Raw genomic sequence first — 12,063 nt, 5'->3', positions numbered from 1 at the left:
AAAAAATTTATGGAAGCAAATGAAAATTAAAACATGACAGTCCAAACCCTATGGGATGCAGCAAAGGTAGTCCTAAGAGGAAAATACATTGTAATTCAGGCCTATCTCAAGAAGCAAGAAAGGTCCCAAAACATAACCTCATATCTAAAGGAAGAAGAAAGGCAGCAGCAAAGAAAGCCCAAAGTCAGCAGAAGAGAAAAAATAAAGAGTAGAGCAGAAATAAACAATATAGAATCCAAACAAACAAACAAACAAAACAAACAAACAGCATAACAGATCAATGAATCTAAGAGCTGGTTTTTTGAAAGAATAAACAAAATTAACAACCCCCTACCCAGACTTCTCAAAATAGAAACAGAAGGAAAGCTTACATACTCATTCTATGAAGCCAGCATTACCTTGATTCCCAAACCAGACAAAGACCCCACTAAAATGGAGAATTACAGGCCAGATATCCCTGATGAACACAGATGCAAAAATTCTCAACAAGATACTAGCAAATCGAGTTTAACAGTATGTTAAAAGAATTATTCACCATGTCAAGTGGGATTCATTCCTGGGCTGTAGGGCTGGTTCAATGTTTGCAAATCAATCAACATGATACATCACATTAAGGGAAGAAAGGATAAGAAGCGTATGATCCTGTCAATAGATGCATAAAAAACACCTGACAAAATACAGCACCCTTTCTTAATAAAAACTCTCAAGAAAGTTGGGATAGAAGGAACATACCTTAACATCATAAAAGCCATACATGAAAGGTCCACAGCTAATATCATACTCAATGGGGAAAAACTGAGAGCTTTCCCTCTGAGATTGGGAACATGACAGGAATGTTCACTCTCACCACTGTTGTGTAACATAGTATTGGAAGTCCTAGCCTCAGCAATCAGACAACAAAACAAAATGAAAGGCATCCAAATTGGCAAAGAGGTCAAACTTTCACTCTTTGCAGATGACATGATATTCTACATGGAAAAACCCAAAAGATTCCACCAAAAAACTGCTAGAACTGATCCATGAATTCAGCAAAGTTGCAAGATACAAAATCAATGTACAGAAATTGGTTGCATTTCTATACACCACTAATGAAGCAACAGAAAGACATATCAAGGAATCTATCCCATTAACAATTGCACCAAGAACCATAAAATACCCAGGAATAAACCCAACCAAAGAGGTAAGAGATCTGTATGCTGAAAACTAGAGAATCTTATGAAAGAAATTGAAGACACAAAAAAATGGAAAACCCCTCCATGCTCTTAGGTTGGAAAAACAAATACTATTAAAATGTTGATACTACCCAAAGCATTCTACACATTTAATGCAATCCCAATCAAAATAGCACCAGCACTCTTCACAGAGCTAGAACAAACAATCCTAAAAATTTGTATGGAACCAGAAAAGACCCCGAATAGCCAAAGTAATGTTGAAAAAGAAAACCAAAGCTGGAGGCATCACAATCCTGGACTGTAGCCTGTATCACAAAGCTGTGATCATCAAGACAGTATTGTATTGGCACAAAAACAGACACAAAGACCAATGGAATAGAATACAGAAGCCATAAATGGACCCACAAATGTATGGCCAATTAATCGTCAACAAAGCAGGAAAGAGTATCCAATGGAAAAAAGACAGTCTTTTGCAAATGGTGCTGAGAGAACTGGACAGCAACATACAGAAGAATGAAAAGAGACAACTTTCTTATGCTATACACAAAAATAAATTCAAAATGAATGAAAGACTGAAATGTGAGACAGGAAATGATCAAAATCCCACAGGCGAAAACAGGCAGCAACCTCTCTGACCTTGGTCTCAGAAACTTCTTACTTGACATGTCTCCAAAGGCAAGGGAAACAAAAGCAAAAATGAACTATTGGGACCTCATCAAGATAAAAAGCTTCTGCACAGCAAAGGAAACAATCAACAAAACTAAAAGATGGAATGGGAGAAGATATTTGCAAATGACATACTGGATAAAGGGTTCGTATCAAAAACCTATAGAGAAGTTACCAAACTCAACACCCCAAAAACAAATGATACAGTGAAGAAATGGGCAGAAGACATGAATAGATACTTTTCCAAAGAAGACATCCAGATGGCCAACAGAAACATGAAAAGATGCTCAACATCACTCATCATCAGGGAAATACATATCAAAACTACATTGAGATACCACCTCATATCAGTCAGAGTGGCAAAAATGAACAATTCAGGTAACAACAGATGTTGGTGAGGATGTGGAGAAAGGGAATCCCTGTTGCAATGCAAACTGGTGCAGCCACTCTGGAAAACAGTGTAGAGGTTCCTCAGAAAATTAAAAATAGAATTACCCTACAACCCAGCAATAGCACTGCTAGGAATTTACCCAAGGATACAGCAGTGCTAATTCGAAGGGGCACAGGCACCCCAATGTTAATGGCAGCACTATCAATTATAGCCAAATTATGGAAAGAGCACAAATGTCCATTGACTGATGAACAGATAAAGAAGATATTGTATATATACACAATGGAAAACTACTCAGTGATGAAAATGAATGAAATCTTGCCATTTGCAAAAATGTGGATGGACTGGAGGGTATTATACTAAGTGAAATGAGTCAGTCAGATAAAGACATATATCATATATATATATATATATATATATATATATATATATATATATGATCATATATCATGTGATTCACTCATATGTGGAATTTGAGAAACTTAACAGAAGATCATAGGGGAAGGGAAGGAAAAAGAACATACAAACAGGGAGGCAAACTGTAAGAGACTCTTAAATACAGAGAACAAACTGAGGGTTGATGGGGGTGGGAAAATGGGTGATGGGCATTGAGGAGGGCACTTGTTGGGAGGAGCACTGGGTGTTGTATGTAGTGATGAATCATAGAAATCTACTCCTGAAGCCAAGACTACACTGTATGTTAACTAACTTGACAAAAAAAAAAAAAAAAAGACATATTAAAAACAAACAAAAAACAACCAAACAAAAACCCCTTCTCTGATTCTCTTTGTGACCCTTTTATATATGATATGTAAAATGCCAAACTATTTGGTATTTAATAATCAGCAACTGTCTTTAGGTTTTAGTAATTAAGATTTATTTTAAAATTAAAATTAAAGTTAATGTCCTGGTCAAGAAGCTTCTTGGTTTTCATTGATCTTCCTAATTTATAGTTAACCACTATTATTAGTGTTCAATTCTTTCAAAAGTGTCCTCAGGACACAACTTTTAACACAAAGTTCTGATTATACTTATGAGACAGTAAAAACTAAGTATGACATACAGTACCCAAAGTAGTAAAAATGAATACATTATTTAGAATGTCAATGGGATTCTTATTATTGAATTTTTTTTTAAACCTGTGAACAGTGAGCTGAAAGATCTCTTTAATGTGTTTCCTATGAGAACACATTTCTATGGAAAACACACCAACATTTTTTTTCTTTTTCTTTCTTTTTTCTTTTTTGCTTTATTTGTGTAGTTTTGAATATAGTACTATACCTTAATTCCTTGGCCCACTAAAATTTGGAGACCACAGAGGTAGATGAAAGAAAAGAACAAAAGGGTAGTCTTTAAGCAGATATTGAGCATTCAAACCATTATGCTTTTAGGATAATATTAAATTCCTACAGTGAATGAGGAATGGGTGAATTATTAAGGCTTACTGCTTGCTCCTTGGGTATATACTACTGTCACTATTACTAAGGATCTATATCCCTAATGCATGCTATTTTTTGTTGTTTGTTGTTTTGAAGGTTGAAGTAAGTGTGAAAGCACCCAGCAGTTAGTTCACAGATGTTCAATAAAGTTCAGTTGGATTTTCTAAGTCTTACTTGATGAGAAACACATATCCTCTGCTCTTTGAAAAGTTATAGATATTTGTTTGGTCTTCTATTTCCTGTCTTTCAAAGATGGCACTTCTGATTTGGCCAACAAACAGATATCCTATCCTTCTTATGTATTTGCATCTTGGGGAGAGGTTAGAATCTAAAAATCAGTACATAAATGTGTATACGATGTAACTCCACTGGGCTACTATGACCTATGACCCTCAGAGGCTCTGTAACACTTTTATTTACCTAACTAAACATAACTCTGAGACTTAGTTTTACTTTTCATAATAAAAGAATGGTAAGAAGATCTAGGTTGAATTTACTATGGTTTCATTAATCTTAAAGGTAGGAACTATGCTATTTATGGCAGCAATTTTAACGAAATCCTTTCTTCTCTAAACATCTGCAACCAATTTATTAGAATGAAAACACATTACCAATAATCTCATTAACAAACATTGATAATACAACTGTACTAAAGATCTAAAATATGAAGCATATTTTAAAAGAATTTCAAATCTATTTATTTTAAAGATAAACAACAGTATTTTCTATTAATGAGAGAAAAGTTAACCAAAAAAATAATTTACCTTTCAATAGCTTTCAGTTTTATCCTCCAGATGTTGACCCTCAAAACTTCTAAATATTATTCTTCAGTACAGTACAACCTGTGCTTTAGGGATGGTTACCTAGCATAAGCAGGTAATGTGAATGTAATTTTGGACCCTTTAAAGGTACTGTTTGTACATACATAGAAAGATATTCATTATTCTATACATTAAAAGTAAACACTTCTTTGCCTTCATTTTTATTCTTAGTTCTGTCCTTTTGAGTTAGCTTAAGTAGAAATAGAGTATTTAATATTTTCTTTGTGATTTGAAGTCTGTTCCTCCTGTCTTTATTCGCAGAGGTTTACCTGCAGCTATACTGTCTACTAAGATCAGAAATATTCTGAAGTCACCAGAACACCAGAGATGTCTGTTGTTATAATCAAATGGTATCTGGAATTGTTTTATCTTTCCCTTGAAACACATTATTTGAGTGTGCTTTGCCTGATGGAAAACCATCCTTGAGACTTTTTCTTAAAGGAGTTGTAGCAGTTATTAGAAGACTGGATTCTTTCCTGAGAGTTGAGCTAAGTGGAGCATTAGTTCAACATGATTAGCTGATGCACACCAAATCCCATGCTGACCAAATGGTGAATTTGGTGCATACTTTCTCCATTTTTCTCAAATTCAATGTGTTTAATCATAACTGTCTGAGAACAAGTTAAAGGCTTTTCCTCCCCTGAGATTTAAATACATGCTACTTTGTTCTGTGCTGAAATGTGTTAACTCTCTTATTCTGGATTGTGCATTGGAAAACTCTAATAAAAACAGTATAATTTGTTTTTAAAGGACTTCCATTCACAGAACATCTGCAAACTTAATGAGGCGATCCATTGAGATAAATACATCAACTAATAAATCCCCATACATGCAGCCAGTAGCATCACTGGCCAAGTACAAACCTGGAGAGGTTTGGAGACTTCCAGTTCCTTCTGGTCACAGGTTACCAGAGCACATCTTTCACATGGCAGATTATTTCTTAAACAGTTCTCTTTCCTGAAAATAAGCCATTCTACTGACCATACTTAAAACAAACTAAAAGAACCTATAATTAAAGAGGAGAGTGGAACAGAAGTAAACAGACTAAGACAAAGTTAGTTCATAGTAAAGGATTGTGTGCTTCTGTAGATACTTTCTTTTCTTTCTTCCCCAAAGTCATTATCTAAATCTTAACTCTTCCATATGCCTCTCATATGTGTTTCAATGCATAGATTATAAACTCCTAAAAATTAGGAACTGCCATAGTCTAGTTCTATAAATCTTCTTGCCCAACGTATAGTGTCTACGATAGTCTTAGTCACACTGTTGCAAACTAACAGTGGTTGACTAAATTCTATGCCACATCCAAAAAATACTTTTATCGAGATGTAGGAAATAAATAAAAGATTAATTGCAGATTCAATTTAATAGTTGTATGATTATTAATATTTTATTTTCCTTCTTAAGGCTGTTTTGGCATATTGTGTTTCTTTGAGAAATTTTTCCATTTCATACAAATGTTCAATTTTGTTGTCAGAAATTTATTGGCAAATTTACAGGCATGTTCCTTTTTATATACCTGATATTGATTATTTGAACGTTTTATTTTTTAAATGATTAGACTTACCAGAGATGTGTAAATTTTATTAATTATTGAAGAACCAACTTTTGGAGGTGTTAATCATCTCTACGTGTTTTTCTTCCAGAAACTACTAATCTTTTGATTTTTAGTCTCTTCCTTTTCTAATATGTGTTGAAAGCTAATGTTTTCTTATATCATGGTTTAGCTCATCCCGTAAGTTTTGATGGGCAGTGTTATCATTATAATTCAATTATTTTCATTATTACTCAAATACTCTCTAATTTCCACTGTGAGTTCTTCTTTGACTCAGAAGTTATTTAGAGGTATAATTCTTAGTTTAAAGAATATGGGGATTTTCTACTTATATTTAAAACAATTTTTAAATTTTTACTTACATATATATATTTAAGTATATAATAAATTTTATAAGTATATAATAAAATTATATAATACATATATAATACATAACAAATATATATATATATGTGTGTGTGTAGATATATATATATATATATATATGCCCCATGCCCAGTGTGGAGCCCAACATGGGGCTTAAACTCACAACCCTGAGATCAAGACCTAAGCTGAGATCAAGAGTCAGATGCTGAACTGAGCCACCCAGGCACCCCTAAAACAATTTTTTTAAGCTTAAATGCATTGTGGTCAGAAACTACATATAATATAGTTTCAATTTTTTTGAAATTTATTAAAATTTACTTCAAAGCCCAGCATATGGTCAACTTTTGTAAAATTTTCATATGTACTTGAAAAAATTATATAGTAGTTGGGAACAGTTTACAATAAACTGTTTATCCATTAGCTCAATTTTACTTCTTTCATTGTTCAAATCTTGTATATTTTTGGTTTTGTTTGCTTTTTCCATAAGATAGAGGGAAACATGAAAATATTCCCAGCATGATTGTAGACTTGTTTCTCCCTGTAGTTAATTTTTGCCTTACATATTTTGTAATTATGGTATTAACTAAATACAAACTTACATTTTCCTGGCAAATAGAAATTCTTTTCATTATGTAGGTTACCCTTTATCTTCCAGAATATTTTTGCCTGAGATTAACTAAAAATCTACTTTGATATTGATAAATATCCTTCCTTTTGATGAGTAATTGCAAATATGCCTTTTCCTTCCTATTACTTTTGAATTTTTTATACCCCTGTTTTAGATGTTTTTTCTAACCAGCAACTTATTGGGCTCTATTTTTCCAATTAGTCATCTTTGTTTTATAATTGAAGCATTTAATGTACATTTAATGGAAGTACTGACATATCTAGGTTTGAGTCTACTATCCTATACTATTTGCTTTACATATGTTTATGTACCAGGAATTAATTGCTTTACGTTGAGAAATACAACCATGTGCATTAGTATGACAGAGCTATGGGGTCTAAGAACTGAGACCACCTGTGTCAACATGATTTATTTGTTTGGTAAAGGAAATCTTTGCCCAGGAAAGATAAGGCTGTAAACCAAAAAATAACTTCATTGTTTCAGGAAATTCTCATATATTAATTTATCTCAGACAATCTGCTCATCTTGGCAAAGAGCTCACTTATCAAGCAACAGTTTACTTATCAGAACTTGCTTCAAGACCCTTGCCTTGCTATTAGATACCAATCATAAAACTTGTCATGAACTTTTCCAAATTGCAGTCTGGTCTCCACCTGAAAAGAGCCACCTTCAAAATGCTGTAAATATCCTCTCCTGACTTTACCTTCAGAGACCCTCAAGGCAGAATCCCCTATTACTACAGACAGTTTTAATAAATTCAGTTTTGCTTTATTAACAGATTGCCTGGAGACATTTTGTGGGAGTTCAATAACATATTTAATCTTTTAATGCTCATAACAACTTTATAAGTAAATTTTATTCTTATATTCTTTTTACAGATGAGAAACCTGAGGCATACTGAATACTAAAGTGACCTACACAAGGACAGACAATAATTTAACTCATATGAATCTAAACTATGTTACTAATATTACTGAGCCTATCTTCCCTTGAAGTCTTACCAATTTGAAGGTGCCATAAAGGATCTCATGTCCTGACCCCCCTCTCAGCCCTATACAATAATTACAGTACTAATTATGGTAATTAGTAATTTTGTTGTCTTTCTTACTAGACTGTGAGCTCTTTGAGAAAAGGGACATATCTTGTTTGTCTCCATGCTGCCAGTGCCTAGCCTAACGTCTGACACATGATAAGCATTCAATAAATGTTTCTAAAATGAAAATTAAATGAAACCCACTTTACAAATGAGGCTCTGAGATATTAAGAGTCTTGCTTTAGCTCACTCCGAATGTAACTGTCAGGATTGATGCTCCTGCCAATACATCACATTCTTTAGCTCAACTGTAAATGAGTTCTCAAAGAGCAGTTTTTATGAGAGGAGAGTCTACAAACATTGCAATGGGGATTCATGTGTATAAAGCTGTAGTCCTGCCAAAATATTATATTTCTTTGTTCTTTTGCTGAAATATTATCATCTCAGTGGGTCATACAAGTTATCTCATGTTGATTAGCTTGAATCACACAAATGTCTCTATTAAAAATGGAAAGTATTAACTGATAAATATAATTTCTGACAATGTTTTAAGGCATAGGGAAGTTACTACAAAGTTTCCTTGGTATTGAAACAGTTGGAGTTCACTTTACTAAACAGAGCTTTACACACATGAAGTTTTTTTTCTTTATTATAATGAGAAAATAATGTTATATAAATATTTAGGCATCAGGGCAAAAGTTCAAAATCTTACATATCTGGGAACGGTGGGTGGGGTGGCAAATGTGAACGTGTGCATGCTCATAAGCGTACAGATGAAACAAGACTGGTAAAATGTTGATAATTATTGAAGTTTGTGATGAGTACATGCAACTCGTTAGACTCTACTCTTCATTTCTGAACATATTTGAAATGTTCCATAATAAAAAGCTTAAAAAGTGGCTATTTTCCCCAGTATTGTACTAGCTATACAAAGTACCTGATCATCCACATATATAATGGCTGCAAACTTCCTATCACAACACAGAGCAAAAACTTATTCTTTCCATCTGCGGATAGACTCTAAAATTTAAGAGAGTAGTTACTTCTTCTGATGGGAGAATTTTATAGTCTTTTGCTGAGCATCAAGGAAGCTTTTTGCCAACTGTCGTATCTTCTGTGTATATTAGAAATCTCAAGATTTCTGCAAATGAAAAGAACCTGTACCACACTGGGCATAGCACTGGCCTTCTTTCATTCTCTCTTGCTTTTCTCAGACTGGCTTTCTACAGAGCACAAGGTAATTATCTATTTTAGTAAGATAAGTAGCTTCAAGATTCCTTAAAGTGAAGCTCACGAGATGCATATTTCTTTAAGGACACAGAATATCTTCTCATGTAACTTAGATGAAAACACATATTAAGCACTTTTTGTATCTGCCTGGTTCCTGGGTGTTTCTTTCCTTTTTGGATTTTTCCCTCCAGATGACATGGAAAATCCTTCCAAAATCTGGAGGAAAATGAAAGTGATCTTCTGTGCTAATTTTATTATATATACACCTATAACTTTCCTCGGTCCAAAAAGTTTTTAAATCAATAAAAGTCAAAATGTGGTATGTAGCAAATATTAAGGGTCTCAAACAATAGGAAACAAGGGTCAGATTACAATGTCCTATTGATATAGTAACTCAGGAATGTAGGTCAATACTTTAAATATTTTCATGAGTTCTTATTTTATTAATGTATGCTTTGACAATGGAAAAATAGATTATGGTGTTCTGTTGTTAGCTATTATTTTATTGTTTATTTAAAATATAGAGCAATGTTTTTTCAAATATTTACATAACACAACATAAATGTTTAGAAGAGCAAAATTAGTGATAGTTTCCACAAACAGATACATCTAATACCTTGCTTCAACTGAAATCATTGCTGCTTCTTCAGAGCAATAATAGCATAACATCTGGGAGATTTCACAGGATCAAACAACTTCACAAGTGCAGACCATGCAATATTTTCCTGCAAATTGATAAGTGATTTAAATACATAGCAATTTGTTGAAGATAAGAATGAAAGATGAGTCAGACTATATATTGCAATATAAAAACAACATAAAAGACAAACTATATAAAAGAAAATTATTCTTTGCTGAATGAAATTAATGTTTACAATTTTACCTACAGGTATTTATGTTGAGGAAATAAAAGATTTACATAAGATAGTGAACTACAAGGTTATTCTTTGCTGAAATTGTGAAAGAGTGGAAGTGATAAAAAACAATTGGGCATTACTTAAAGAAATTATTATATGATGAAACATTATTCACCTTCTGTAGTATATTCAATAAGATGAGTAAATTCTGAATAAAATAAATGAAACAGATTAGATTCAAAACTGCACTTGTAAAAAAAAAAACAAAACTGCACTTGTAATTTGATTCCTTTATCTTATCTTATCTTATCATCATCTTATTATGTTAGAGAGCAGGGAGGGATAAAAGGAGAGGGAGAGAGAATCTTGAGGGCTCTGTCTCTGGACTGTGAGACCATGACCTGAGCCAAGATCATGACCTGAGCTGAAATCAAGAGTCAGACAGCTTGACTGACTGAGTCACCCAGGTGCCCCAGATTCCAATTTTAATTAGAGTAGAAATAATGCGCTCATATATATGTGTGCAACATATACATATTAGAAAGAGGCACTAGAATACAAAACAAAAATTAAGTTAATGCTGAAAGATGGGAGTGTTGTTATTTTTAATTTTCTTGTTTATATTCTTCATTTAAAACTTTCTAACATATAAGTGTTATTTTAGAATAAAATATTATTTAATATTATTTAGCATTGCTATTTAAAAATATTTTATTAACAAGTTAATATTTTATGCTTTATATCATTTCATTGCCAATCTATTAATCTTTGTGCATATTACTTATTTTATTTAATTTATTTTTTTACCATTTACTTATTTTATTTAGGTCAATGGAAATTGCTTTGAAAAGGGAAATAATGAGTACCTAGTAAAACAGGCCCAATTCTGTCACCTATGAAATTGGAAACCAAAGATTTTCAGTGATTTTGAGTTACTTGGTAGCTTAAGAAAGTACACAATTATCCAAATATTTAAAAATTGTCTTTTTTTCCATAAAAATATAAATTAGAACAAAAGCAAGCATTTATTAAAATCCATTTGTTCCAAATAGCCTTTGAAAAGAAGAAAGTAAAATTACCCACTATGATAGAACAAAATTGTTAAAACAAAGGGCTTATGGTGGAAACATGAGGCTGAATCCATGTATGGGTTTAATTTAAACAGTTCACATAACTATTTTGATCATAGCTCAGTGTAAAATCTGCAAAAAAAATTTTTTCCTTAAAGACAAGCAAAAAACCAGTTTTTTTTGTGCATTCAACATAGATTAAAAAAAACCAAGACTGTGAAGAAGCAAAAGTAATTTTCACTGATCAGAAAGAAATTTTTATACTGCAGATTACATATGTCCAAAATCCAAAAGTGATTTAAAAGGTAAATTTTCATTAAATGAAACATATATATATATAATATCTTTTATGTCTGGCCTTTATTAAATGTAGCTACACAATACGTCATATATGATAGTTGTGTTCACTGCCTACCATACAGTAATTACCATACAATTAAAAGAACATAAACTTTATTATAATAGGTTTGCTGAAAACATCTGTTGTACATATGTTTATGTTTAAAAAGAGATGGAATGAATATTTAAACTTGGAAAATATAATAAGAAAAATTATCTGACTAGCTGTATGCAAAAGAAACTTATCCTAGGTAATAGTGGATCTGTTTACTATATTAAATAAAGATATTAGTTATATATTTTAAAATATAATTTACCTGCTCTTTCAGATAGCAAAGTCGATCCAGAAGAATCAGTGTCTCTATACAAGGAGCCAGAACAACTTTCAACTAAAAGAAAGGATAAGATAGGATGGTAGAACTTTAAAAAACAAAACAAAACAAACAAACAAACAAACAAACACAAACTAGCTTAACACTTATGTTCAAGAAAATGC

General features: G+C 32.4%; 1 protein-coding gene across 8 annotated transcripts in view; it reads right to left on the bottom strand.

The window, feature by feature from the left end:
- Positions 1-12,063, bottom strand: part of METTL25 (methyltransferase like 25) — a 156,969-nt gene that overhangs the window by 22,268 nt on the left and 122,638 nt on the right. For 3 of the 8 annotated variants that reach the window (XR_006709504.1, XR_006709508.1, XR_006709507.1), the window contains exons 11-12: positions 11,885-11,956; positions 9,918-10,026 (exon numbers count right to left, since the gene is read on the bottom strand). Coding sequence is in view for 2 of the 8 variants with exons in the window: in XM_045466615.1 (XP_045322571.1) it covers positions 9,934-10,026; positions 11,885-11,956 (165 nt within the window). In the remaining 6 variants the exon portion in view is untranslated. Of the gene's footprint in view, positions 1-3,454; positions 4,532-5,337; positions 5,447-8,704; positions 10,027-10,250; positions 10,367-11,884; positions 11,957-12,063 lie in introns of those variants that run through there. The other 5 variants (XR_006709505.1, XR_006709506.1, XR_006709509.1 and 2 more) reach the window with 4 other exon arrangements.

Source organism: Leopardus geoffroyi, chromosome B4 (genome assembly GCF_018350155.1).
Source record: "Leopardus geoffroyi isolate Oge1 chromosome B4, O.geoffroyi_Oge1_pat1.0, whole genome shotgun sequence".
Classification (NCBI taxonomy): domain Eukaryota; kingdom Metazoa; phylum Chordata; class Mammalia; order Carnivora; family Felidae; genus Leopardus; species Leopardus geoffroyi.
The sequence above is the reverse complement of the archived record's forward strand: the minus strand, read 5'-3'. Positions and strand labels throughout refer to the sequence as shown.